The sequence below is a fragment of the Labeo rohita genome, chromosome 13 (assembly GCF_022985175.1).
Source record: "Labeo rohita strain BAU-BD-2019 chromosome 13, IGBB_LRoh.1.0, whole genome shotgun sequence".
Lineage (NCBI taxonomy): Eukaryota > Metazoa > Chordata > Actinopteri > Cypriniformes > Cyprinidae > Labeo > Labeo rohita.
This window is the reverse complement of record NC_066881.1, coordinates 25,737,945-25,762,564: the sequence shown is the minus strand read 5'-3', so window position 1 is coordinate 25,762,564 and position 24,620 is coordinate 25,737,945. Positions and strand designations below refer to the sequence as shown.

General features: G+C 36.8%; 3 protein-coding genes across 7 annotated transcripts in view; 2 read left to right on the top strand and 1 right to left on the bottom strand.

Moving 5' to 3' along the window:
• The window catches only part of sos2 (son of sevenless homolog 2 (Drosophila)), a 20,926-nt gene extending 14,485 nt beyond the window's left edge, over positions 1–6,441 (top strand). Inside the window, exons 16-23 of the mRNA XM_051125780.1 lie at positions 102–264; positions 1,041–1,158; positions 1,476–1,648; positions 1,729–1,845; positions 2,403–2,664; positions 2,774–2,815; positions 2,902–3,008; positions 4,547–6,441. Of these exons, the coding sequence (XP_050981737.1) occupies positions 102–264; positions 1,041–1,158; positions 1,476–1,648; positions 1,729–1,845; positions 2,403–2,664; positions 2,774–2,815; positions 2,902–3,008; positions 4,547–5,098 (1,534 nt within the window). The 3' untranslated portion in view covers positions 5,099–6,441. The remainder of the gene's footprint in view (positions 1–101; positions 265–1,040; positions 1,159–1,475; positions 1,649–1,728; positions 1,846–2,402; positions 2,665–2,773; positions 2,816–2,901; positions 3,009–4,546) is intronic.
• On the bottom strand, positions 6,421–21,229 carry LOC127174998 (uncharacterized). Its single transcript, XM_051125781.1, has 16 exons — positions 20,850–21,229; positions 20,544–20,609; positions 18,374–18,418; positions 17,955–18,119; positions 17,792–17,877; positions 17,561–17,700; positions 15,616–15,663; positions 15,435–15,534; positions 15,203–15,341; positions 14,753–14,857; positions 14,424–14,504; positions 11,598–11,743; positions 11,272–11,460; positions 9,439–10,087; positions 8,493–8,581; positions 6,421–6,774 (listed from the first exon to the last, which is right to left on the bottom strand). Exons 3-16 carry the CDS (start codon positions 18,413–18,415, stop codon positions 6,687–6,689), a joined length of 2,067 nt encoding a protein of 688 aa, XP_050981738.1. The 5' UTR covers positions 18,416–18,418; positions 20,544–20,609; positions 20,850–21,229; the 3' UTR covers positions 6,421–6,686.
• Positions 18,401–24,620, top strand: cdkn3 (cyclin-dependent kinase inhibitor 3). 5 transcript variants are annotated; one of them, XM_051125782.1, is made up of 8 exons: positions 18,401–18,460; positions 21,761–21,846; positions 21,943–21,998; positions 22,315–22,359; positions 23,521–23,743; positions 23,910–23,941; positions 24,041–24,144; positions 24,234–24,620. In XM_051125782.1, exons 1-8 carry the CDS (start codon positions 18,404–18,406, stop codon positions 24,321–24,323), a joined length of 693 nt encoding a protein of 230 aa, XP_050981739.1. In that variant the 5' UTR covers positions 18,401–18,403; the 3' UTR covers positions 24,324–24,620. The 5 variants fall into 5 exon arrangements, with proteins under 5 accessions (XP_050981739.1, XP_050981741.1, XP_050981740.1 ...); XM_051125784.1 differs by lacking the exon at positions 18,401–18,460 and adding an exon at positions 21,287–21,414; XM_051125783.1 differs by lacking the exon at positions 18,401–18,460 and adding an exon at positions 21,334–21,414 and having other exon boundaries at positions 21,696–21,846.

Here is a 24,620-nt window from a genome sequence, read left to right as displayed (position 1 = left end):
TGCATGATCTCCATAAACAGCACAACACATTTTATATTGCAACATCAGCTCCATTCTTGATGTGATAAATTCTTATATAAGTTTCTCTGTCTGTCACTCAGGTGTATAGTAGAGGCTGAAAATGTGGATGAGAGGGTTGCTGTATTCTCTCGTATTATTGAGATCCTGCAGGTGTTTCAAGAGCTCAATAACTTTAATGGAGTTTTGGAGATTGTAAGCGCCATCAACTCAGTACCGGTGTATCGTCTTGACCACACGTTCGAGGTGACCTGTTCGTTCATTATGCATTAAAAGTATTCACATAAACACACTCTGTTACGTCTGAACGTAAACAGTGTCGGACGTGTATCAGTACATTCCATCCATGTGTTTGGTTTTAAAGGGACAGCAGCCTAATTTAGTTGCTATTGTTTGTGGCATTGATGGTAATCAAGCAACAAAAGAGAGACAGAAAATCAGTTGCTGCTCTTGACCTGAATAATTTTAGTAGCCTAATAAAGATTAATCTAAATTTATTTATATTAATTAATACGTTTGCTTGAAAGAATGAAGAATGTGGTAAACACGTTATTATAAAGAATGCATAATTAGCCTATACAACCATTGGTATTACATTGAAAAGAAGACCATGTTCTTGTTTCTTTATGAGAAGTAATTTCATTTAATTTTAATATAAAGGCATGTTGTGTGTTGCAGCAGTTAAATCTGTGTCTATCATGATAAAACCTTAGTATTAAACCTATACGGTGAGTTTGGTCATTTTAGAGCAATGCTTAATAAATGCATTAAACTGTAAATAAGGCCATATAATTTTAGCTGGCTAAATTTACTGTAGATTTAGTAAACTAAAATCTTATATAGACAAAAACTAGAACAATTCAGATGACTAAAATGACTGAAACTAAATCGTGTTTTAATCAAAAGACTATGACTAAGACTAAATCAATTTACTGTCAAAATTAACACTGCACTCACAGTGTGATTTGGAATAGTAATTGACCGATAATAACAGAATATGTGGTTTTATTCTGTCTATGTAGGCCGTGCCTGAGAGGAAGAGGAGGATTCTAGAGGAAGCTGTTGAACTCAGTCAGGATCATTTTAAGAAATACCTCGCCAAGCTCAAATCCATCAACCCGCCTTGTGTACCTTTCTTTGGTAAGAGAAACAGCTGCTTTGTAACAAACTAGCATGTATTTACAAATGCACAAAGTTTGGGGTGGTAATTTTTTATTTTTTTTTAATGCTTTGGAAGAAGTCTCCCATCCTCACCAAGGCTGCATTTATTTAGTCAAAAACACCGTAAAATAGAATTATAATACAAAATTGAACTGTTTTCTGTTGTTACATATTTTGAAATGTAACTTATTCCTGTGATGGAATTTTCAGCAGTCATTAGTCCAGTCTTCAATAAAGTTGTGTGTACGTGTGCGCGCATATGTGACGTTTCCTGTCTGTTTGCTGTGTGTGTTCAGGTATCTACCTGACTAACATTCTAAAGACTGAAGAGGGAAATCCGGATTTTCTGAAACGTGATGGAAAAGAACTGATCAACTTCAGCAAAAGACGCAAAGTAGCAGAAATCACTGGAGAAATCCAGCAGTACCAGAACCAACCCTACTGCCTCAAAGTAGAACACGATATAAAGGTTTGTATGTTCATCACTCACTCTCACCTTTTTTTCCTCTGTCTAGTTTATGTGAGTTCAACTGTGTGTTTGTCTTGTAGAGGTTTTTTGAGAATCTGAATCCAATGGGAAACATGGGCGAGAAGGAGTTTTGTGACTACCTGTTCAACAAATCTCTAGAGATCGAACCACGGAACTGCAAACAGCCACCTAGATTTGTGAGTTTTTGTATAAATATGTCTAAATTCATCATTTTTAAAATTAAAAAATTAAAACAAGCAAAAATATTTACATTCACTTTCGGCAGCAATATTTTTTTTGTTGAGTTTGGTGAGATTTGCCGAGTTTGTTTGTTTAGATATTTATTTTTGACTTTTTAGCTTAAATTAGTTAATTTTAGCCTGTAATTATTAAATAATTGCAGCTAATAATAGAAGCAATAATAATAGTAAGAATACTGTTATAACATCTGTTAGAAATAATTTTTGTGTGAAATTTTTTAAATATATTTTCTGTGTGTAGAGTTCATGTTGATGCTTGTCATTTAGGCAACTCCTGACTAATCAATTTTATAAATCTGTAGTTTAGCACATCCCTATTACTGATCCATGGCTGCTTTCTGCACATTGATAGTATGAGAAGGAGATTTATGTCTTGACATGAATATAATAGAGTGATCATGTGTTGTGTTTTCACTGTGTTGATGAGTAATGTGAGGTGGTTTAAGTTTATAAAAGTATGCTGGTTTTACAACTGACTCTGTTGTGTCCTATAGCCTAGAAAGACTATGTATTCTCTGAAGTCTCCTGGCGTTCGGCCGGTGCGGCAGGCGTCAGGAGGAGGAGGGACGCTGAAAGGTCACCCAGTGCCATTAGAACGAGAACCACCTCACAAAATCACCTTCAGGAGCATCGCAGAAACAGAACCTGAGACCCCCCCTTCTCTCCCAACCTCTCCAAACACACCCACACCTCCGCAGTCTGCCAGCTCTGACCTCAACTCTGTGTTCATGGATCCTGACCTGAGCAGCTCCTATGGTGAGAGAAAGGAGTAGCTGCAACTCAATGGTTAAGGGTCAGCTAGTAAACTTCTGCAGCATTTTTTCCCTAGACATGCTTACAAGTCAATTTGTTTGTTTTTCTGCAGGTAACAACAGCATATTTGTCCCAGTTTTGCTGCCCCAGTCCAGTAAGTGTGACGTCATAATTTTCCCCAACCAGAGCTCTCCTACTTTATCTGACAGACTGTAAGACTGCGTTTTCTTTCTTTGTCAGAATTTCAGTCTGTGTCGTGTGGCAGTTTACACCATTTGATTGGCGATGAGCTGCTGAAACCCCCTCCTTTACCTCCTCGCAGGAAAGATACCTCTTCAGAGACCAAGGTGACTTGCATACAGTGTTGAGGAAGTTACTTTCTCAAAAACATTTATTTTTTCAAGAAACAGTTAATTTTGTATTTCTTTGAAACTATACATGCTATTCATGATTTAAAGAGTTGACAACATAGCTACAAACTGCTTTTAACAAAATATTTGACTACAAAATGCAGTCTATTTTAAAGGGATAGTTCGCCCAAAAATAAAAAAAATTCTGTCATTATTTACTCACCCTCATGTCGATCCAGAGACCTTCATTCATCTTCAGAAAACAAATTAAGATTTTTTTGATGAAATCGAGAGCTAGCTGACACTGCATAGACATCAACGCAACTGACATGTTCAAGGCCCAGAAAGGTAGTAAGGACATTGTTAAAATACTCCATGTGACATCAGTGGTTCAACTGTTAATGTTATGAAGCTACAATAATACTTTTTTGTGCACAAAGAAAGCATGCGTGTGCATTCCTCTGATTGAAAACAAGGGACAGCGCATCTGGGCTATTTTAACAATGTCCTCACTGCCTTTCTGGGCTTTGAATGTGTCAGTTGTGTTGCTGTCTATGCAGGATAAGAAAGCTCATTTCATCAAAAATATCTTTATTTGTGATTTCTGAAGATGAACGAAGGTCTTTTGGGTTTGGAACGACATGAAGGTGCGTAATTAATGACAATTTTTGGGTGAACTATCTCTAATCATTCCTTTAAATAGATTATGCTATACCACTTTTCAAAATTGCTTTCATTTTGGGTCCTTACTAATACTTGTGTTTTCCTTGTATTTTTTTTTTTTTTTTTTTAATATAGGGTATAGAGACCAAAAGAATGTCATATTAGTTGGCTTAATATCAGTGCATCCCTACCTTTATGGTTTCATGGACTTTCAAACAAACTTGAATTTACTAGAAGGAATCAAACTTGTTGCAGCATGTTGCAGTTCATGGGGGTTGGTGATATGGCAAAAACACTATATCTTAGTTTTTTCTGGTGTGATTATGATCTAGTCTTATTACAATTCTTTTTCAAGTTGGATTTAAGACTATTTTTGGAAGTTACTGAGTAGTACAACCAAAAAGATTTCCATATTTAAAAAATGTAGACCTACAATGTAAAAAAAAAAAAAAAAATGAACAGAAAGAACATAGACATGCATAGACAGCAATGCAGTTTACATGTTCAAGACCTAGAAAGGTAGTAAGAACATTGATAAAATAGTCCATGTGACCATAAGTGGTTCAACCGTAACGCTATGAAGCTACAAGAATACTTTTTGTGTTCAAAGAAAACAAAAATAACAACTTTATTCAACAATTTCTTCTCTTCAACTATTATAAAAATGATTAATTAGTAAGTAGTAGTAACCAAATTTTTATTTTGGGGTGAACTATCTCTTTAAATTTGAAAACATTGTTATTAATTTCAGAATGTCTTTGTATTTGATTTGTTCTGCTTTTGCTTTACTAAAATATTTAGTCAGTTTCACAGGCTTTCAACATTGTATCACATTGTGCCATCACACTTACACAAGTGCATTTTGTCTTCAGTTGAGTTCCAGGCCCGAAAGTCCTCCCGCCATTCCACCACGACAGCCACCGCCTCCTCGTCTGCAACCACGTGTTCCGGTGATCAACGGGCCGTCAGACGGGCCACTTCCGAGCCCACCGCCCCCTCCGCCCCGTGACCCCCTGCCGGACACACCTCCGCCAGTTCCACAACGACCGCCGGAGATCTTCATCAACTACCCCGTGAACATGCAGCCGTCTCCAGGAGGCCGTTTCCACTGGGACTTCACCAGCTCGCCTAGCACTCCCAACACCCCTCCCGGCACGCCCTCACCCCGTGCCCCGCCCCCTGGCACGCCTTCTCCACGTGTGCCTCGGCGCCCCTGCACGCCCAGCGGCAGCCAACCCATACTGGTCCACTTGCCCCCACCCACTCCGGCTCCTCCCATCCCGCCTCGGCACAACTCCACCCCTGCGCTGCCAAAACTGCCGCCCAAGACTTACAAGAGAGAACTCTCTCAATCCACACACACTCTCTCACAGCCATCCATACACACTCTCTCGCTAGTCGACAACAGGGACAGCAACGAATAAAAGCATCACGCACTAAAATACAGGCGCGAGTGTGTGTGTTTTAACAACATTAACCTGGAACCAGACAATCTGATGCTAATACAAACCTGAAGACACTCTTGAGGAATGTGATTATCACTCATTTTTCACGCAAGGTCATGTGCTCAGCACATTCACTGATGGAAATGCTGCTTCGAGGCCTTTCACCACCGTCAGACTCTGCTGTGGATGTTTATTTGGTTGCAGGTCAAAGGTCAACCAGGGTTCAACCCGAACACCCTCAGCACGCCTCTCTTCGGTTGCCTTTAACTCACAGCCGTGACCTTGACCAGAGATTGTACCCTTCAGGTGAACTCTTGACAGAGCTTTTTCCTTACACTATTTAAAGCCAATATGATGTCTTAACCCCTCCCCATAAAGGCGTACTCATCTATTCGTCGATTCATCACAAGCCCCGCCCCCTGTACTTACGCCCCGTGATTTCCGCACCAGACTCTTAACGTGCCTTCGATATCAGTACTGAACAAATTTAAGTGTCTGAAAGCATTCGCCTTGACCATGCTTAGAACAAACGTCTAGACTCCACCTCCGTTCGTCGTCCGTTCGTGCGCGTGCGCTTCAAGTATTCTGTACAGAGTGACATATCTGCCCTCACTACTCACCTCGGCGCCGTGGCGGCCCAGTTGCTGATGTATCTACTGACAATCTCAGTCTGAGACCCACCGGATTCACACACTGTTGTAGAGTGTTTGGTGTGGACCAGTGTCAAGTTTGTGTGTCTTAATAGTGTGCGGTGAGCCTTTTTTGCACTTTAGGGCAGTACTGTTACAGAAGCAGAGGACTCAAACTCACAATCCTGTGACCTTATGACCCTGTCCTGCTAACCCCCGTCCTCTGGGCTGGTCAGGACAACCGTCGGGGCTGTTTCCCAAACTCATGAACTTTGGGACACGGCGCCGCGGTCAGAATGTTCTATTGTAAATCACGCCTCCTGCTCTCATTCAGGTCCGCTCCATCAACCGAACCAGGTCCGTACAGGAAGGGCTTCATCACCAGAGCAATTCCTACTCAATCGACCACGGAAATGGTCTCCGAGGCGATCAGCCATAGAGGGACTGCAGTGTTTTGTAGTGATGTCACATCCTGTATGTGTAGATTCTCATCCTGGCCACTCCCACTGAGATGATTGGTTTGAAGTGTTAGTAATTCCCAAAAACTCACTGTTTGTTTGTATGTGTGTGTGCGTGTGTGTGTGTGTGTGTGTGTGCGTGTGCGTGTATGAGTGTGAGCATTCAAGGCCTGTAACTGCTTTTGTACCATGTTCTCCATGAGACTCATTAATAAACTCGCAGTCTTATTTTCTACTGAACGTTTTTATTCCTCTGTTTATGTGCATTCGGTTACATCAACGTGTTTGTTTCTCTCTGACAGGACAGATCATGCTGGAAGACTTTTGTTGAGTTTAGCTGTCGTGAGGGTGCTGGCAATTCACAGTGAGGAGAAGTCGGCATTTGTAATCTCAGATTATTACAGTGATTTCACTATATGAAGTAGAGAAGTTCCCAGTGTATGATAATAATATTAATTGTTTTGCTGCCATACGAGTGTGTCAGACTGTACTGCAGGGTCCTTCGCTGTCTTCACTGTCGTGCCACACTGCTTCAGCCCGCTGGACTCCAGACGCTCTGTATGCAGATCTACAACAACATGCACACATTACAACTTTGGAGTGCACTTAACTGGCATTACACTGTTTTAAGTTCAGCACAGAGATAACTTTGCACGTAATTTTATTGACATTTTTATTGGATTTCAGAAGTTGTTTGGAATGGCATACTACTGGCTCTGCAGACATCTCAGATGTATTTGCAGGCTCAGAGGTAAGTGCTGTTAAATATGTAGCTAAAATTAACTAAACTGAAACTGCAGTTACAATTAAAAAGATGATGGGAGAGAGTTGTAATCTAAAACAATTATTTGAAATGTGCTTCAGAATTTTATCTTGTGCATTATAAAAAAACAATAACTTTGTAGTTAGTTCATTTAAAGTCAATAAGTTTAAATTAAGTTATTACGTTTAAATGATTTTTTTCTATGTGCATAGAAAAATCATAATAAACACTGCAATATTCCATTAAGTCGTAAGTAGCATGGGTATATTTGTAGCAATAGCCAACAATGTATGGGCCAAAATTACCTTTTTTTCTTTTATGCCAAAAATCATTAGGATATTAAGTAAAGATCATGTTCCATGAACATATTTCCTACCATAAATATATCAAAACTTAATTTTTGATTAGCAGTATGCATTGCTAAGAACTTCATTTGGACAACTTTAAATGAGATTTTCTCAATATTAAGAAAAAAAAATTACATAAACATGAAACTATGTAAGCCTGTTTTCACCACTTAAAAAGTTTTAAAAAAGGTAACTGTGACACTTTATCTCACCATACTGACTCTTTTTTTTTTTTTTTTTTCTTCTTCTTCTTGCAATTGCAAGTTTACATCTCAAAATTCTGACTTATGTTCTCAGAATTGTGAGATATACACTTGCAGTTGTGAGTTATAAAGTCAGTATTGCATTATATAAATTTTGGAATTCTGAAAAATAAAGTCAAAATTGCAAAGTATAAGCCTGCAACTTCCGAGAATATATCAATCTTTTATCCAACTAAGAACTGAACTTTGTAACATGCAATTCTGAGAAAAAAGTCAGAATTGTCATTTTTACCTCACAATTCTGACTTTATTTCTTGGAATTGAGTTTGTATCCCACTATTCTGACTTCATAACTAGCAATTGTCAGTTAATATCATGCAAATCTGAGCAAGTCAGAATTGTGAGGTTTTATCTCACAATTTTGACTTTATTTCTTGCAACTGAATTTTTATCCTGCTATTCTGACTTTGTAACTCGCAATTATGAGTTCATATCATGCAAATCTGAGGAAAAAAAAGGTCAGAATTGCGAGTTTTTATCTCATAAATCTTTTCATTTCTTGTAATTGTGAGTTTATATCCCACTATTCTGACTTCATAACATGCCTTTTTAAGTTTATATCACACAAATCTGAGAAAAAAGTCATTTTTACAGAATTGTAAGAGAAACTTATTTGCGAGAGAAAATTTTTTTATCTCACAATTCTAACTTTTTCTCGGAATTGCGAGTTTATATCCCACTATTCTGACTATACCACGCAACTGTGAGTTTAAATCATGCAAATCTGAGGAAAAAAAGTCACAATTGTGAGGAAAAACCTACAAGTATCTTTTTTTTTTTTCCCCTCCAGTGGCGGAAACGAGCTTCCATACTAACTGTTAATAACTGAGAGTAAATGTTCTGTTGTATTTTGCACATTTCGGCAGGTCATGCCAGTAGCATGCTATTCCAAACGCAGCCGTACACCCCTTACCGTGGTTGGTCAGTCTCTTGCTGCTGATTAATGATCTGATTGGTTGAGCTGAAAGACACAGAGTTCTCTTTTGCAGGAGTCACATCAGCCTGAAAGAGAGAAGGTTAGTGTATGTGTTAGTAATGGTTCATGTGATATTTCAGTGGCTGCATTTGAAATCACATACTTGTCTGGTATATAGTAGGTGAAAAAGAGCATGTGAAACGTAGTATGTCTGACTTCATAGTAGTGGTGGGCAATATACCGGTAGACACAAATAACTGGTTGGAATTAGTCAGCCGATTTTTTGGACTATTGTCTCATGCCATTGCTGTGCTACGTGCATTTTGAAGCATTGTGGTTTAAAAACAAGTGATTTCAAGTCATTGAAATACAATCAACAGTAAAAAAACTCATTTCGCTACATGCGTAAAGACCGCAATCGCAAAGCGTGGGAGTATTGGGAGTTATTTTTGCCACTTTATAGGACTTGAACCATTAAATACACACTTGTATGTGTCAAAATCCCCTCTTTGCATATCCTCATAAATACAGTAATTTAGGTCTTAAATGAAAGCAAACAGCTGAGAAAGAAAACACGTTTAACAGTATATTGGATCTGGGCAGCTCTTAAAGTGACAGCAGTCTAATATTCCTGCTGTCTGTCATTCATGTTCAACAAACAATAAGAGAAGTGAAATTACAGTGAAGTTAGTGTTACAATGAAATAAAATTACTCATATTGTGATATTTTTGTCATATTGCCCACCCCTAGTATAGAGCATATTTTTTTTTAACAGTCACAAAGCCATTACTAAAGGAGCACCTACTCGGTATGAGATTGCAGACACATTTTTGTGCACAAAACCTTGACCAACATTATAAGTGGACTTCGGAGGGACAAAATAGTGATTCAAAATTGCACAATGCAGTGGGCCTGTGCTAATTTTCATGTGACGTCTCAAACCTGTGAGTAAGTCGGGTCCCAAATCGGCCGGAAGGCACTGGCGGGGATTCTGTGTGGCTTTGGTGCACGCGTTTTGCCTTGTGTCCCAATGCGAACCTCGGCAGGAATAGGAGCCCGCCTGGGAATCTGCCACGGCATGCATACGCTTCCCCCCGCCTGCACGGCTGAAGCGTTGTGAGTGTATGACGGTTTGAGGAGAACTGGAACCTCGCTGTCCTCTTCATCATCATCCTCATCATCACGTGTGTCCACTCCCCTGAGTCGATTCAGAGTTTCATCTGGGCTACAGGTCGTTACGGAAGAGAAGTCAAAAACTGATGCGTCGGCCACGTCGCAGTCTGTGTCCCCGTCATCGAGACGATGCGGCGGAGGGTACAGGTCAGATGTGTATACGCGTCCATTGAGACCCGGGGACCCACACACACGCACAGCCAGACCAGCCGAGGAGTTCTGGCTCTTGGCAGCACTAGTGTGGTTTCCCCCAACACCAACAGGTGGCACAGGATTCAGAAAGAGGCCGGCTTCTCTAGGATGACGAGGAAAGGGTACGCAGATGGGACCCGTGTGGCTCTGCCTTGCATTGCCATTCCACATGTACTCTGAGGTCCAGCCACCAGGGGGCAGATCACACATATGCTCACGGCCATTTCTGAGGGGAGACGTTATTTTTAAATATAGGTAAGGAAAAGGTGTAATCCAAATGAAATAAAATTTAAAAAATTACATTGTAATTATATTAATCTGATTGCTGATTATGAACGTGAATTGAAGGGCTTCTAAAGGGCAGTGCTAAATGAAAAAATATGATATTTAGGCAAAATAAGATAAAATAAACATTTCCTTATTCTGTTCAAAAGTTTACACCCTACCCTGGCTCTTAATGTTTTGTTTTTCCTTCTAGAGCATCAGTGAGTGTTTAAACCTTCTGTAATAGTTGCATATGAGTCCCTCAAGTGTCCTCAGTTTTGTATGCTCCCTCTTATTTTGGTAAAATATTTAACATTTTGCAGATTCTGCAAGGTGTATGTAAACTTTTGACTTCAACTGTTTAATATTTTTCAAATATGTTAAGAGTTTATTGTGATTGATTCATCTGTTTTGTTAAAAAAAAAATCTTAAAGCAGCTATATGTTTTAAGACATGTTTATACTCTGATATTATGAAAATGACATGTTGTTTGAAAATTAAGTAATCTATAATGCTATATTTAGGCTTCGAACACAAATAATCTGTATTTAAAAGCTCAATGCACAGTTCAGTGCATTTTGATACATTTAGATTTGTTAGTTGCTCCAAATTTTTTTTTCATACATTAAAGCAGCTGACAAAAATAAATGCCTTAAACCTATATAAATAATTTTTTAAATTAGTAATTTTTAATTTTTTACAATTTTTATTTATTTGATTACTAATTATTTATAAATACCTTATTTAAAAAGATAACAAAAATCATTTTATGCACGACGACAATTCACTGTCAAAAGATGCAAATTTAATATTTTCGAACTGATTATACCTAGACCTGTCTATGATTTTAAGACTATTAATTTCCAGGTCTAGTAACCACAATTAAATCATTAAATAAAATAAAATTTGGATTTATTCCAAGTGTGTTCACGAATGATAATATATTTGTATCCAATTATGAAAGTAGCTACTTTTAAATGTGTATAAGAATTGCATATTTAAGATCTGCATCATCTTCTGCAGTCAGAAATTGTATTTAGAGCGAGGTTGATCTGATTTTTTTTAGCCATTAGATTTTTTCCAAGTGTATTTTAATCTAATCTTTTTTTTTTTCTCCTCTAATTTCTGTATCACACGCTGGAGTACCTTAAAATGCCACTGGGCCGAGGTAGCGTGCGTGAGATGCCAACACGACAGCATTTCCTCTGGTGTACAGTGCTGTCTATGCCTGCGCCCGCTGTGACGCTGGCTGTATCCGCATTCGTGTTGGCACAGTACTTGGTAAAAGCGGAAGGGCCACAGTCGGGGCTCTCGGCACAGCACCTGTTTCTCAAACTGCAGACACACTAAAATTAGCATCAACCACCTGCCACAAAAGCCAGTTTCATCCAGTTAAATGGAAGAGCACTTCATAAAATACTCCTTTACTGAGCTTTACGTGACAGACAGACAAGCTAAATTATAAGACTGACCCTTGTTCAGGCCCCACCCCCTCTTCACATGGCCCCGCCTTCTCTAAGGTCATGTGACAGCTTGTGCAGAGGTCCCACAGCACCCGCTCGCTCTCCTGTAGTGAACACCAGTCTGCATGTCCAGCGCCAGAACTGCGTAACAGAGCCTGGTGGAAATAGGACATGCAGTAGAAAAGATCCAATGTCTTCTGTAGCAACACTGAAAATTAAATTTACTTTGTAAATAGAAGACTGCATTTTGAGAAAGAAAATATATACTGTATGTACTGAACTGCTTGGACTACTTGAACTTGCACTACCAGTCTCAGACAGTAGTGCAGTAGTGTGCAAAGCAGACCTAAGGTGGCATGAGTTCAGCAATGCGGTAATGCCATCTGGACCCTGCTCGACTGTGCTGTAGCATTCACTGCCGATTCATAGGCTACGTCCAGCGTCACATTTTCCATATTTCTAGGTTTAGAGGTTCAAAAGTATCTTGACCTAAATATAACATAACATCAGCTGTTTCACTGAGTCGGATTATACATTTCAGCACTAACTGAAACTGAAGATTCTTGAACTCTGTTGACTGTGTATATGTCATGCTGTCGACCCCCATAGAAAATGATTGTCTCGTCTCTCACTTAATACATCTCACTTTAATACATTATATATATATTAAGGGACACATTAAACTGATCAAAAGAGACAGTAAAGACATTTACAATTGTTACAAAATATTGTTATATTGTATGCCTGTTATTTTTTTATTTAGTAGTGACCTGAATAAGTTATTTCACATGAAAGTCCACATACAGTCCACAATTAGAAAAAAAGTAGTTGAGTTTAAAAAAAAAAAATTACCCCGTTCATAAGTTTACATACACTTGATTCTTAATACTGTTGTTACCTGAATGATCCACAGCTGTGTTTTTGTGTTTAGTGATAGTTGTTCATGAGTCCCTTGTTTTTTTTTTTTTTATGTATTTGAACCCTTTCCAACAATGACTTGATTTGATGAATGATTTTGAGATCTATCTATTCACACTGAGGACAATTAAAGGACTCAACTACTACAGAAGGTTCAAACATTCACTGATGCTCCGGAAAGAAAAACAATGCATTAAGAGCCTGCGGGTGAAAACTTTTTGAATTTAAGGATCAGGGTGAATTGAACTTATTTTGTCTTCTGGGAAACATGGAAGTATCTCCTGAAGGACAGTACTAAATGAAAAAATATGATATTCAGGGAAAATAAGAAAATTGTACACATCTTCATCCTGTTCAAAAGTTTTCACCCCCAGCTCTTAATGCATCGTTTGTTTTTATTTCTTCTGGAGCATCAGTGGGCATTTAAACCTTGTGTAATAGTTGCATATGAGTCCCTCAGTTGTGCTCAGTGTTAAAAGATGGATCTCAAAATCATACAGTCATTGTTGGAAAGGGTTCAAATACACAAAAATGCTGAAGAACCAAAGAATTTGTGGGACCTGAAGGATTTTTCTGAAGAACAGCAGGCAGTTTGACTGTTTAGGACAAACAATGGATGCATTAACAACTATCACTAAACAAAAAAAAAAAACAGCTGTGGATCATTCAGGTAACAACACAGTATTAAGAATCAAGCGTATGTAAACTTTTGAATGGGGTCATTTTTATAAATTCAACTATTTTCTCTTGTGGACTATATGTCTTTTATGGTGAAATATTTAATTCCGGTAAGTACTAAATAAAAAATAACATGCATTTTGTACGATCCCTCTTATTTTGGTAAAATAATCAACATTTTGCAGATTCAGATTAGCTGTTTTAAGATGTTTTATCACTGCGTAAATTAAATCTTTTTATTATTAAATGTTTAAACGTTTATAAAAAGTTATAAAATTATTTTCTATGTGATTACAGTGTATACATGATTCAGTCATTAAGGACTACTTTTTTTCTTGCAATTGAGTTTACATCTTGAGATTGTTTTTTGCGAAAAAAAATCTTTTCCTCAGAACTGTGATATAAACTCACAATTGCGAGTTAGTTATAAAGACACAATTCTGAGAAATAAAGTCAGAATTGTGAGATATAAACTCTTAATTCTGACTTTTTCTCAGAATTGCAAGTTTATATTTCACAATTGTGACTTTATAATATGTAGTTGTGAGTTATTACTGCAAGTTAAGTCAGAAATGTGAGAGATAAACTTGCAATTCTGAGAACATATCAGTCTTTCTTTCCCCCTCAAAACTGGACTGACTTCCTTCGTTTTTTAGATCAGAAAGGACTGACTCTTGAGTAATACCAAATAATGTGATTATGCTTAAGTGTTTAATGACAGTTGACTGTACTAATATGTGAAGCTGTTTGTTATGACTTCTTTATATATATATATATATATATATATATATATATATATATATTATTTTTTTTTTTCCACCTGCATTGCATTTATATGTGTTGAACGGTCATTTTCTTAATGTATTTTACAAAATTTTCTTATGGGTCTGTCAGGGATAGGGTGGGTGTTCTTTGGTTGGTGTTTGGTTTCTGGTACAGTATATATGTAACTAATTTTTTCTCAATGTTTGAAACAATAAAAAGTATCTAAACAAAACTGGACTGACAATTCTGAGAAAAATGACAGAATTGTGAGTTTTTGCAATTCTGCTTTTCTGAGAAAAAAAAAACTTAATTTCTCAGAATCGCAAGTTTATATTTCGCAATTTTGAGTTTATAACTTGTAAATGCGAGTTTATATTTCACAATTCTGAGAATTGCGAGGTAAAAAGTCGCAATAACCTTTTTAAATTTTTTTATTCAGTGGCAGAAACAAGCTTCCATAAGTATGTGACTCACCTGTATGATGTTCAGGTATGTGTGGATGCGTGAAACGGGAGCAAATAGTAGTGAAAGCAATCTGAAGCTCTCTTTCTCCTCCTAGCAGATAAACATAAATGAACACATGAAACCAATATTATGCAAAAGTAAAAATCAACAGACTTGTACATGCTCTTAAATATAACTGGGCCTGATTGCTGTAGACTCATTTGATAGTCCCTCGCAGCCTGTAAAATGATTACTAGTGCTGAGCTAAACGCAAAACAGTCATCACTGTGTCACTAAGCATCTGTAATGACTCTTTACATACTGTGACATCATCATATTGTTAAATGGGAAGATCTTGCCTGTGTGTTTTCTGGATTGCTGTGGGGTGAAGTTTTACTGATCTCTGCTTTCAGGACAGTTCCCAGACTGGCCACGTATCCAAGATATGCATCAGAGAAAGTCGTCTGCAGGAGGACAACAATGCATGTATAAAAAACATTAATACTGTGGAATATTTTTATGATTTAAAATATAATTTAGTCCTATGATGCAAAGCTAAATTCAGCATCATTACTCCAGTTTACAGTCGTCACATGATTCTTCAGAAATCATTCTAATATGCTGATTTGCTGCGTAACAAACATTAATTATTGCTATCAATGTTGAAAGTAGTTGTTTGATGAATAGAATGTTCAAAAACAGCATTCTCTATTAGAATTTTTTTGTAACAGTGTAAAAGCCCTTACTGTCACGTTTGATCAATTTAATAATGGGCTACATATGGTTATTTTAGTAGCGAATGGCATTACATTGTTCTGTCCAGTGAGGTTGAGGAAAGCATCCCCAGCAGCACAGCTTCTCTCATCCGTGGTCAGTCGTTCTTCTAGGGTGTTGCGGAACAGCAGGTGGCGCTGCAGCATCTGATCAATATGCTTTACAAACGTCACACTGTCTCAGAAACACACAAATACACTTGTTATAGTGCCTGGTATAGACAGAGATAAGAGATTGCGTGAAATAGTGATGATTGTAGTGCTCTACTTTTGATCAGCAGACTTGTATTTCTCATAGAGCTGATTCAAGCTAGACACGTAATCGCGTTCAGACTGCAACAGCATCTCCACCACACCCCGCCTCCTGCCTGACACAAAGAGACAGAGAAATATGAGGATCCACATGTGAATACTGAGCAGTTAAAAGGCTAGGAGAACAGATTATTTACTCCGTCGTAGGCAGCTGTGCGTTACATGGCAGGAAACTGTATCTGCACCTAAAACAATAAACAAAAGGTCATTTTTAATATCATTTAATTCCTACCTTATTTATTACTTAACATTTTATTTTATACATTTGAAGTCAAATGTTTACATATACCTTGCAGAATCTGCAAAATGTTAATTACTTTACCAAACTAAGAGGGAACATTCAAAATGCATGTTTTTTTTATTTAGTACTGACCTGAATAAGATATTTCACATAAAAGACATTTGCATAAAGTCCACAAGAGAAAATAATAGTTGCATTTATAAAAATTACCCCGTTTAAGTGTTTACATACAGCAGCGTTGCCAAGTCCACGGATTTCTTGTGGCATTGAGCTACTTTAACACTCTTGCAAAGTGTTTTTGAAAGTGTTTTTGATGTCCGCGGGTTAAATCGACCCCAATAACGTCATATTTAGCCCCTGAAATACAAATTTACCAGAGGAAAACCAACAAAAAAACGTGTACTTTATCCCCCGAACACGATTTTTAATGGGGGACCCCCCTCGAAACCCTAGTTTTGGGATAGTTTTGTGTAGCAGTTGGGCGGGTTTTGTTGTGAATACCTGGCAACCCTGACATACACTTGATTCTTAATACTGTGTTGTTACCTAAATGATCCACAGCTGTGTTTTTTTGTTTAGTGATAGTTGTTCACGAGTCCCTTGTTTGTCATTAAACAGTTAAACTGCCTGCTGTTCTTTAGAAAAATCCTTCAGGTCCCACAAAATCTTTGGTTTTTCAGCATTTTTGTGTATTTGAACCCTTTCCAACAACGACTGTATGATTTTTAGATCCATCTTTTCACTCTGAGGACAACTGAGGGACTCATATGCAACTATTACAGAAGGTTCAAACACTCACTGATGCTCCAGAAGGAAAAACGATACATTAAGAGCCAGGGGGTTGAAAACTTTTGAACAGAATGAAGATGTGTACATTTTTCTTATTTTGCCTAAATTTTATTTTATTTTTTTAATTTAGTACTGCCCTTCAGAAGATACTTACATGTTTTCCAGAAGACAAAATAACTTAAATTTACCCTGATCTTCAAATTCAAAAGGTCTTCACCCCCCAGCTCTTTATGCATTCTCTTATGGATGTAAACGTCTTTTATGTAAAATATCTTATTCGGTCAGTACTAAATAAAAAATAACATCCATTTTGTATGATCCCTCTTATTTTGGTAAAATAATTAACATTTTGCAGATTCTGCAAGATATATGTAAACTTTTGACTTCAATTATTAAAGTGACACACTATAACTTTTGACCTTCTAGCAGGCTAAAGCATAAAACTACCAGTTACTTGCGGAGGAACGTTGTTTTGGGAATTACGTAAGTTGTGCTTTGGCTCCACTATTTTGCGTGGATAAATATAAGGTGCCCATACGTCATCTTTTTCCTGGACATGTCTTATCTCAAAATTGCTTAAAATGTCTGGGGTTTGGCTTTGTTTTCCCATTAAAGGGTTAGTTTGACCAAAAATGAATCCCTTTTTCACAGATCCACAAAACTAAAAATGCTTTATTAGGCATGTCAGACCAGTAGTAGATGTCAGTTTTTAAAGAAACATTATGTGAACGCATTCCTATCCAACTTATTCTTCAACATGGAAGTAAGCCTATGGGTGAGACATCCAGTTCATTAGCCACTATAGGGAAATAATGAGAAAAATAACAACATGCAGTAAACAGTAAAACTGTTTGCACTAAAAAACCAGTGTTCACAATTACGATAATACATTAAAAATAATATGGTAAGACACATCAATTTGCAGTATCAAGCCGCAAATGAGCAGTTTTGTACAGCTAAAAATAGGCGCAGATGAGACCAGAAGCCAGACCCATAAAATGTACAAATGGCCGCTCCCGCTCTTATGGGAAAAATAAGGTGGATAGACTCACCTGTATTCTGTCTGGCCCACTGCCACACTTTCAATCCTTGCAGGTAACAGTGTATGAGGAAATCTCCGCCCACAGGTGAAAGAGGAGGAGCCTCTGCAGCACCATTACTCTGTTCGGCGCTACTGTCGTCAACTCCATTACTGCATTCACACATACACACATCAGCATTTAATCTATAACACAGTTTTAGTCATACTTTAAATTTGTGCATGTCAGCATGTGTGTGTTTACTTCTCTCTTCCTGGATTCTCTGGTGGCTTTCTCTCTTGTGTCTCACAGAGTTGACGAAACTGACAACGTACCTCCTCCAGCTCCTCCTGAAGAGACGCACATGAAAGCATAACTTGGACAAACACATACAGAACAGATTTACAAGACAGGTGTCTGATCTCACCTTGAGGGACAGCACCAGACTCTCCAGGTGAAGGGCACGCTTGTTACAGCCATGTCTTGTGTCCTCCAGCTGACTCTGCAGCTCAGTGTCTCCCTGCTGAATCTGATTCAGCTCCAGCAACGCACGAGAAAACCCAGCCCGCAACTCACACACCATGCCCTGAACCTGAACGCAACACATGAAGTGAGACTGATTATTTTATGCACATTGCACTGTCAAAGAATAATTTCTGTCCAGTTTAATATTTTAGAACTGAGTATATAACTAGAAATGTCATTGATTTTAAGACCTAGTAGTTACAAGTAATTACACATATCAGCCCAAAATGTCTTTTTGACAGACATATGCATTTACAATGCTCATATACGTTTCGTCATTTTTCAAATCTGTTGAAGAAAGTCAGTGTGTGTGTTTGTTACCTTAGAGATCTCTCTCTCCAGTTCTCCCTCATGAGATTTCATTTTCTGTGTGAGGATACACAAACATCATTCAACACAGTCTCAAAGGTTTGTAAACATTCTCTGTGGAGAGGTTTTTTTTGGCAGATAACCCCTGAGATTTATGTTGGTGCAGTAAGATGCACAACAGTTCAGTTCTTATGTCTGACACTTGCTTAGCAGGCATGGTCATCTTATCCATTTCATGTGTTCTAACAAGAAGAGCTGCTGGGTAGTAACTGATTACATGTAATCTGGATTAAGTAATCAGGTTCCCAAAATTAAGTACTTGTAATTAGATTTTAACAATTAAGTATCACATATGCACATTCATGTTTCTCTGACACTGGTTATGGTCACATGACACAGGTTAACAAATAAAATACTGGGGGGTTTTTTCAGTAAATCTTTTAGTTTGATTTTAAAATTATTTTAATTTAACATTTTTATGATTTTACATTTTTACCTTTTTTTATTATTATTAGCTTTTCATTAAACTCATAAACCTCATGTAGTTTCTTCACAAATTCTAGTTTGGGAAACCATGGCATAATGTTTAACGCACTTCATATTGATAACAACAAATGGACTATATTTTCGTACTCATTTCCAGAGCTAGGTAGATTACTTGCAAATTGTAATCTGTTACTTATTTAAAATTACATGACAAAAATTGTAGTCAGTAACGTTATCCATTACATTACACATTTTAGCTAATATAATCAGACAACTTTTAGATTACTTTTGACTTTATCACATTGATTTAAATAGGATAATCTTGTACCATAATGATAAATATATTCCTTTCATTGTAATTAGCAACATGAAGTGCATTAAACATTGTTACATCAAGGTTTCTCAAACTGGGGTTTATAAAGGAATTGCAGGGGGTTTGTGAGTTTAATAAAAGGCTAACAAGTAATTAAATCACAAAAATTTACCTGCATGCCATATGATCATTAACCAATGTCAGAGATCCGTGAACATGCATATGTAATACTTAATTATTAAAATATTTATTTTAAAATCTCAGGGGTACTTAAAGGGGTCATTGATTATGATTTTACTTTATTAACTTTAGTGTGTAATGTTGCTTTTTAGTGTAACATCTGCAAAATTACAACGCTCAAAGTACAATGCAAACGGAGATATTGTCTTTTACAGAACTGCTGATTGACCACCCCTTTAAAGTAAATATATTAGGTGAAAGAGGTTCAGATGACAAAAAGTTTGAGAACGTCTGCAAATAAGAAATAGTGAGAATTTGTGCATTTTAATGAGTTTGAAAGACAAAACCCTTTCAGTAAAACATGATAATACATGGTTAAATAATCTACTGAGTGATAATTAAAAAAAAAATGAATGTGTTGATGCAATGTTGAAACACTTCTTAAACCTGAAATGATCTTTGTAAATTCATTGACTAAATGCTGTGTTGCCACCTGGCTAATGACTAGTCTATGTGTGAATGTCCACAAAACTGTACTTCTGTACTGTCTGAGTGTATACGCGGTAGACTATTTTAGAAAGGAAAATTTAAAAGGGTAATTAGAGAAAATCCATAAATAAGGAATAATTTATTGCTATTGTGTGAATAATATGTAATCATGTAATCAATAAAAAAGTAACTGTAGTCTGATTACGAGTATTTTAAAATGTAACTTACTCTAATTACAAGTAATTAATTTTTGGAATCTGATTATGTAATCCAGTTTACATGTAATCAGTTACTACCCAGCTGTGCTCATATGGTATGAGATTATCCTATTTAAATCAATGTGATACAGGAGAAACATTAAAGGTAATCTAAAAGTACTCAGATTATATTACCTTGAATGTGTAATGTAATGGATTACATTACTAACTACAATTTTAGTCAAGTAATTTGGGATAAGTAACGGATTACAATTTGTACGTAATCTAGCTCTGCTAACAAGATCACTACAAGAAGAATCTGTGATCATCTTATCCACATGTTTTAAGAGACACCAGAAGAATAGTAAACCATGATCAACTTAACAAGTTAGTCATTATAAGAATAGTAACCTGTGATCATCTTATCCATTTTTGAACAAATTAGTCACTACTGCAGAATGGGTTGTGTGATTTGTTTTCTATTACATGTGAAACCATGGCGCGCTTGTGTTTTTACCTAGAGCTGGTCGCCCTGTCAGCAAATCCCAGGTGGGGGGAAAGATACCTGGCAAAGAGATCCACCCTACAGCAGAGAGTGGAAAATGATTTATAACTCTTTTGTTTCCATTTTCTCTAAAATATTTTTATATCTACTTTCATACAGTCTTGTGCAATACACATGTAACTAATGCATGTAAACGACACAACATTACACAAAAGTGAGTTAAAGCATGCAGAAGCCTATTCATCAACACAAATGTTTAATAATCAAACTAAGGCAGTTATTATTAATAATAATACTTAGAGAAGCGTTCTCACTTACCAGAAAGAAAATCTTCAAGATTTCTTTTTAAGTTTAAATGTTATTCCATTTCTATGACATAGTGACGACCTCATGTTTTTGTAGTTCAGTGTTTATCCCCGAGCTCTCGTGTCCCGGTGTCCGGTCTATCTGGTGTCGCGCACTGCGTCTGTTTGACTGCGGGAGCAGAGGAGGAACAGAACACGGACTGCGCAAAGTCAGCAAAAGAGCAGTTTTTCGGCTGATTAGAGCTCCGTTTGATTTACTCTCACATGTCAGAGGTCTAGAATGTACCGAGATGATTATTTTAACTTGGTCAAAATATTTTATTCAATAACCCAGATATTATTTGTCTGATTATACCTCTGAAAAATACGAACATTGTAGTAGCCCACTCGGAAAAGGCTAAAAAACTGATAGAGCATACGTCTCATTAATATGTAATTCTCAGATTAAGCGAAACTGCGGAGAGGGCGTGTCTTCTACAAACAAAGGCGTGGTTTTCGAACATGTTCAATATGATTGGACGAGTGGTTTAAGTATGTTTTAAAATAGCAGCGCCTGCGCAGTGTGAAGTGGCGTGTCGGTGAGTTCGGTTGTTGATTCTCTCTGTCGCTTACAACTTTATGTTTTCATGTAGCGATTTAATGCTTCGTTTGAATAACTTCGAGGTGTCGAGTGCGTAAATAGATTTAGTTATGCAAACGAAAATATGTATGAACCTGATAATAATGTCTAATAGCATATTATACTTTTATTTCTCTTAAATTTGCAGTAAAATTACGTTAGATTTCTCAGTCCTGCTTCCACGTGATAAGCAAAGCCGTCAGAAGAAGCTAATGTTTGGATGTCTGTTTCACATTTCAGCTCTCATGTGTCAGTGTCAGGGTTGATTAATGATCTTGGTGACATTACATTTGTGTATATGGTAGACTGGGGCAATGAGGACAAGTGAGTTTGATTCATCTGACGAAGAGGACATTGGTGAAGTGGAAGCCACGCCTTTTCAGATCTCATGGTGAGCAAAACATACGTGTACATACTCAACAGCTTTAGGAATTTTCATAAATTGAGAGTGATTTGTTGTTGTTGCTGTTGTGTGTGTGTTTTGCAGGTTGTCTCTGTCAGTGGTGGAGTGTTCCCAGTCTCTAGGCATTTGTTCTTTACCTGGTAAAAAAAAAAATAAAAAAAAAAACATTTCTACTAGGGCTGCACAATTTGGGGAAGTAAATGGAATTGCATCTACTGTTTAAATAAAAAATGTTGCTCCACGTTTGCTGTGCTTGTAAAATATTAAAAAAAAAAAAATGCTTATAATAAGAATAAAAAATAATAATAGCATTTTATGGTACAACTGTAAAATTACAATAACAAAACTAATTTAAACCAATCTGAAAATCAGTGCTGTGGTTCACCCTGAATAATCGCACTAAGCCATAACATGATTTTATTTTAATCATGCAGATCTAATTTCTGCTCATTTCAGGATGCAGATATAAAGAAACCAGAAGAAACCTGCAGAAAGATGTTGGTGAGTCTAGTTGACATGCACACATACAGTAATGGTCTCAACCAATGGTTCTCGAACTGGTTACAGGTCTGTTCTGATCGGTTTGTGAAGCAGCAGGGTAACAATGCTAAATGCATATAAAATGCAACTAATTTTTTGATCATGTACACTTCCAGCCATAAGTAACAGTAAATGAACAGTAAGATTTTTATTGTTTCTCAAAGAAGTTTCTTCTGCTCACCAAGCCTGCATTTATTTAATCTAAAAGCAAATATTTTTTTCTATTTAAAACAACTGCTTTCTATTTGAATATATTTTAAAGTATAATTTATTCTTGTGATCAAAGCTAAATTTTTATTTTATTTAGGTTTATGAATATTAGAATGATTTTTGAAGGATCATGTGACTTGAGTAATGATGATTAAAAATTCAGCTTTGAAATCACAGGAATAAATTACATTTTAAAATATATTCAAATAGAAAAGTTATTTTAAATATTTCAAGATTGTACTGTTTTTACTGCACTTTGTATCAAATAAATGCAGCCTTGGTGAGCAGAAGAGACGTCTTTAAAAACATTAAAAATTTTACTATTTAAAAAAACTTTTGACTGGTAGTGTATAAAGATAGCTAAATAAATTCATGGTATTTAGGCATACATTTTTGTTAGTTAGTTAAAGGTAGTCAAATCTAAGGACAACATTTATTTATAAATAAATAAATACCACTCAAACTCATAAAATTAAAATGGACAATTCTTAATTCATTTTAATGAACATCGTGTCAATTAGCAAATGACAATGATGGACAAAATTGAGTCTCACCATACCTTTTTTTTGCTTGTTTAAAAAGCTGTTACTTTGGAAATGTCATGATATAGAAGAAAATACCACAATTATTTCTATTTCATGTTGACATATGAGCTTATTTGCTTATTTCTGAGCTTAAGTATGATTTGTGCCAACCCCCCCAAAAATGTTGTGCAGTGTATTATTAGAAAATTCAAGAGGCTTAAACAAACTAGTTTAATTTTTCTATTCACTCTATTTCATGCTGCTTTTGCATTTAGCAGGGCCTGCTTGTGGTAATATTAATACATTACAGTGTTTTGATATTTTCGTTTTCTTGAGTACAACTGTTTTGGTCCTGATTGTGATTTATGTGGTGTGTGTTTGTATGCAGCTGAGATGTGTGATCAGGGTGTGGAGGACGTGTTTGTGTTTTGTACCAGAGGAGAGCTGGTGCGCTATAGGGTGCCATGTCTCTTAGAGGTTTATTCTCAGAATGGACTCAGGGTGCACCACCTTCCCTTCCCAGACGGGGGCACTCCAGAGCTTTCTCAGTGCAGCTGCATTCTGGAAGAACTGCATGACTGCTTGCAGAATCAACGCAGGACTGTCATACAGTAAAAAAACACACTCAGTTACTCCATCCAGAGATATTCTTCCATACGCGAAAGAACTGTGATCAGTTTATTTTAACAAAAATATTTTTATAAATCTTTTAATTGACCTTTTGACACACACACAAAAAACGTCAGAATTTAATTGTGCACTTTTATTCTTCCACAGTTGTTATGGAGGCCTGGGACGCTCAGGGTTAAGTAAGTATCAAATGCTCAAACTCTAAATGTGTTATGATTAATGTTAGTCCCATGTGTGTGATTAGGAGTTTAACTATGCTTTATGCTTCTTTGTCACAGTTGCTGCATGTTTGCTGCTGCAGCTCTCTGTCTCCATGACACCCAGTTCTGCACTGGAAATCCTGAGGGAGCTGAGAGGAGGTGGAGCCATTCAGACCGTCAAGGTAAGAGGACATCCAGAAACCTAAATGCATCTCTTCCCTTAACCGTATAGCTAAACTGTTAATGATGCTTTCTCATTTGTCTCTTACAGCAATACAACTTCCTTCATGAGTTTCGAGAGAAGTTTGAAGCATATCAAGAAACCAAAGAGCGGCTTTCGGAGAGATCAGTGTCCCGATGATCAACCTGACATCCCGATGATGTAAAAGCAGAAAAACAGACAAATTACTTTGGTGTTTTTGCTCTGTGGATTTTCTCTACTATGATTATGAATGCATTTGTTTCTTTTCTAGTGGCACTTTAAAATGTCTGTGTTTTATAAGTCAATCTAATAATATTGTGCTTAATATATAACTTTAATTTTGCAATTAAATGAGTCTTGTTCAGTACGCAAGTCTTAAAGGTGCAGTGAGTGAATCCTGAGAAATGCTGTCGAAAATTGTAATCAACACCCAAACAAAACAAACAATTTTGTGAA

Coding starts and splice junctions, on each gene's coding strand:
- cdkn3 (XM_051125782.1), top strand. CDS start 18,404: ATGAGATTTCATTTTCTGTGTGAGGATACACAAACATCATTCAACACA. Junction 22,360..23,520: donor AAACCTGCAGAAAGATGTTG/GTGAGTCTAGTT, acceptor GTTTGTATGCAG/CTGAGATGTGTGATCAGGGT. Junction 23,942..24,040: donor CCTGGGACGCTCAGGGTTAA/GTAAGTATCAAA, acceptor TCTTTGTCACAG/TTGCTGCATGTTTGCTGCTG.
- LOC127174998 (XM_051125781.1), bottom strand. CDS start 18,415: ATGAAATCTCATGAGGGAGAACTGGAGAGAGAGATCTCTAAG. Junction 15,664..17,560: donor GTGGGCCAGACAGAATACAG/GTGAGTCTATCC, acceptor TTATTGTTTTAG/GTGCAGATACAGTTTCCTGC. Junction 14,858..15,202: donor ACCTCACTGGACAGAACAAT/GTAATGCCATTC, acceptor GTCCTCCTGCAG/ACGACTTTCTCTGATGCATA.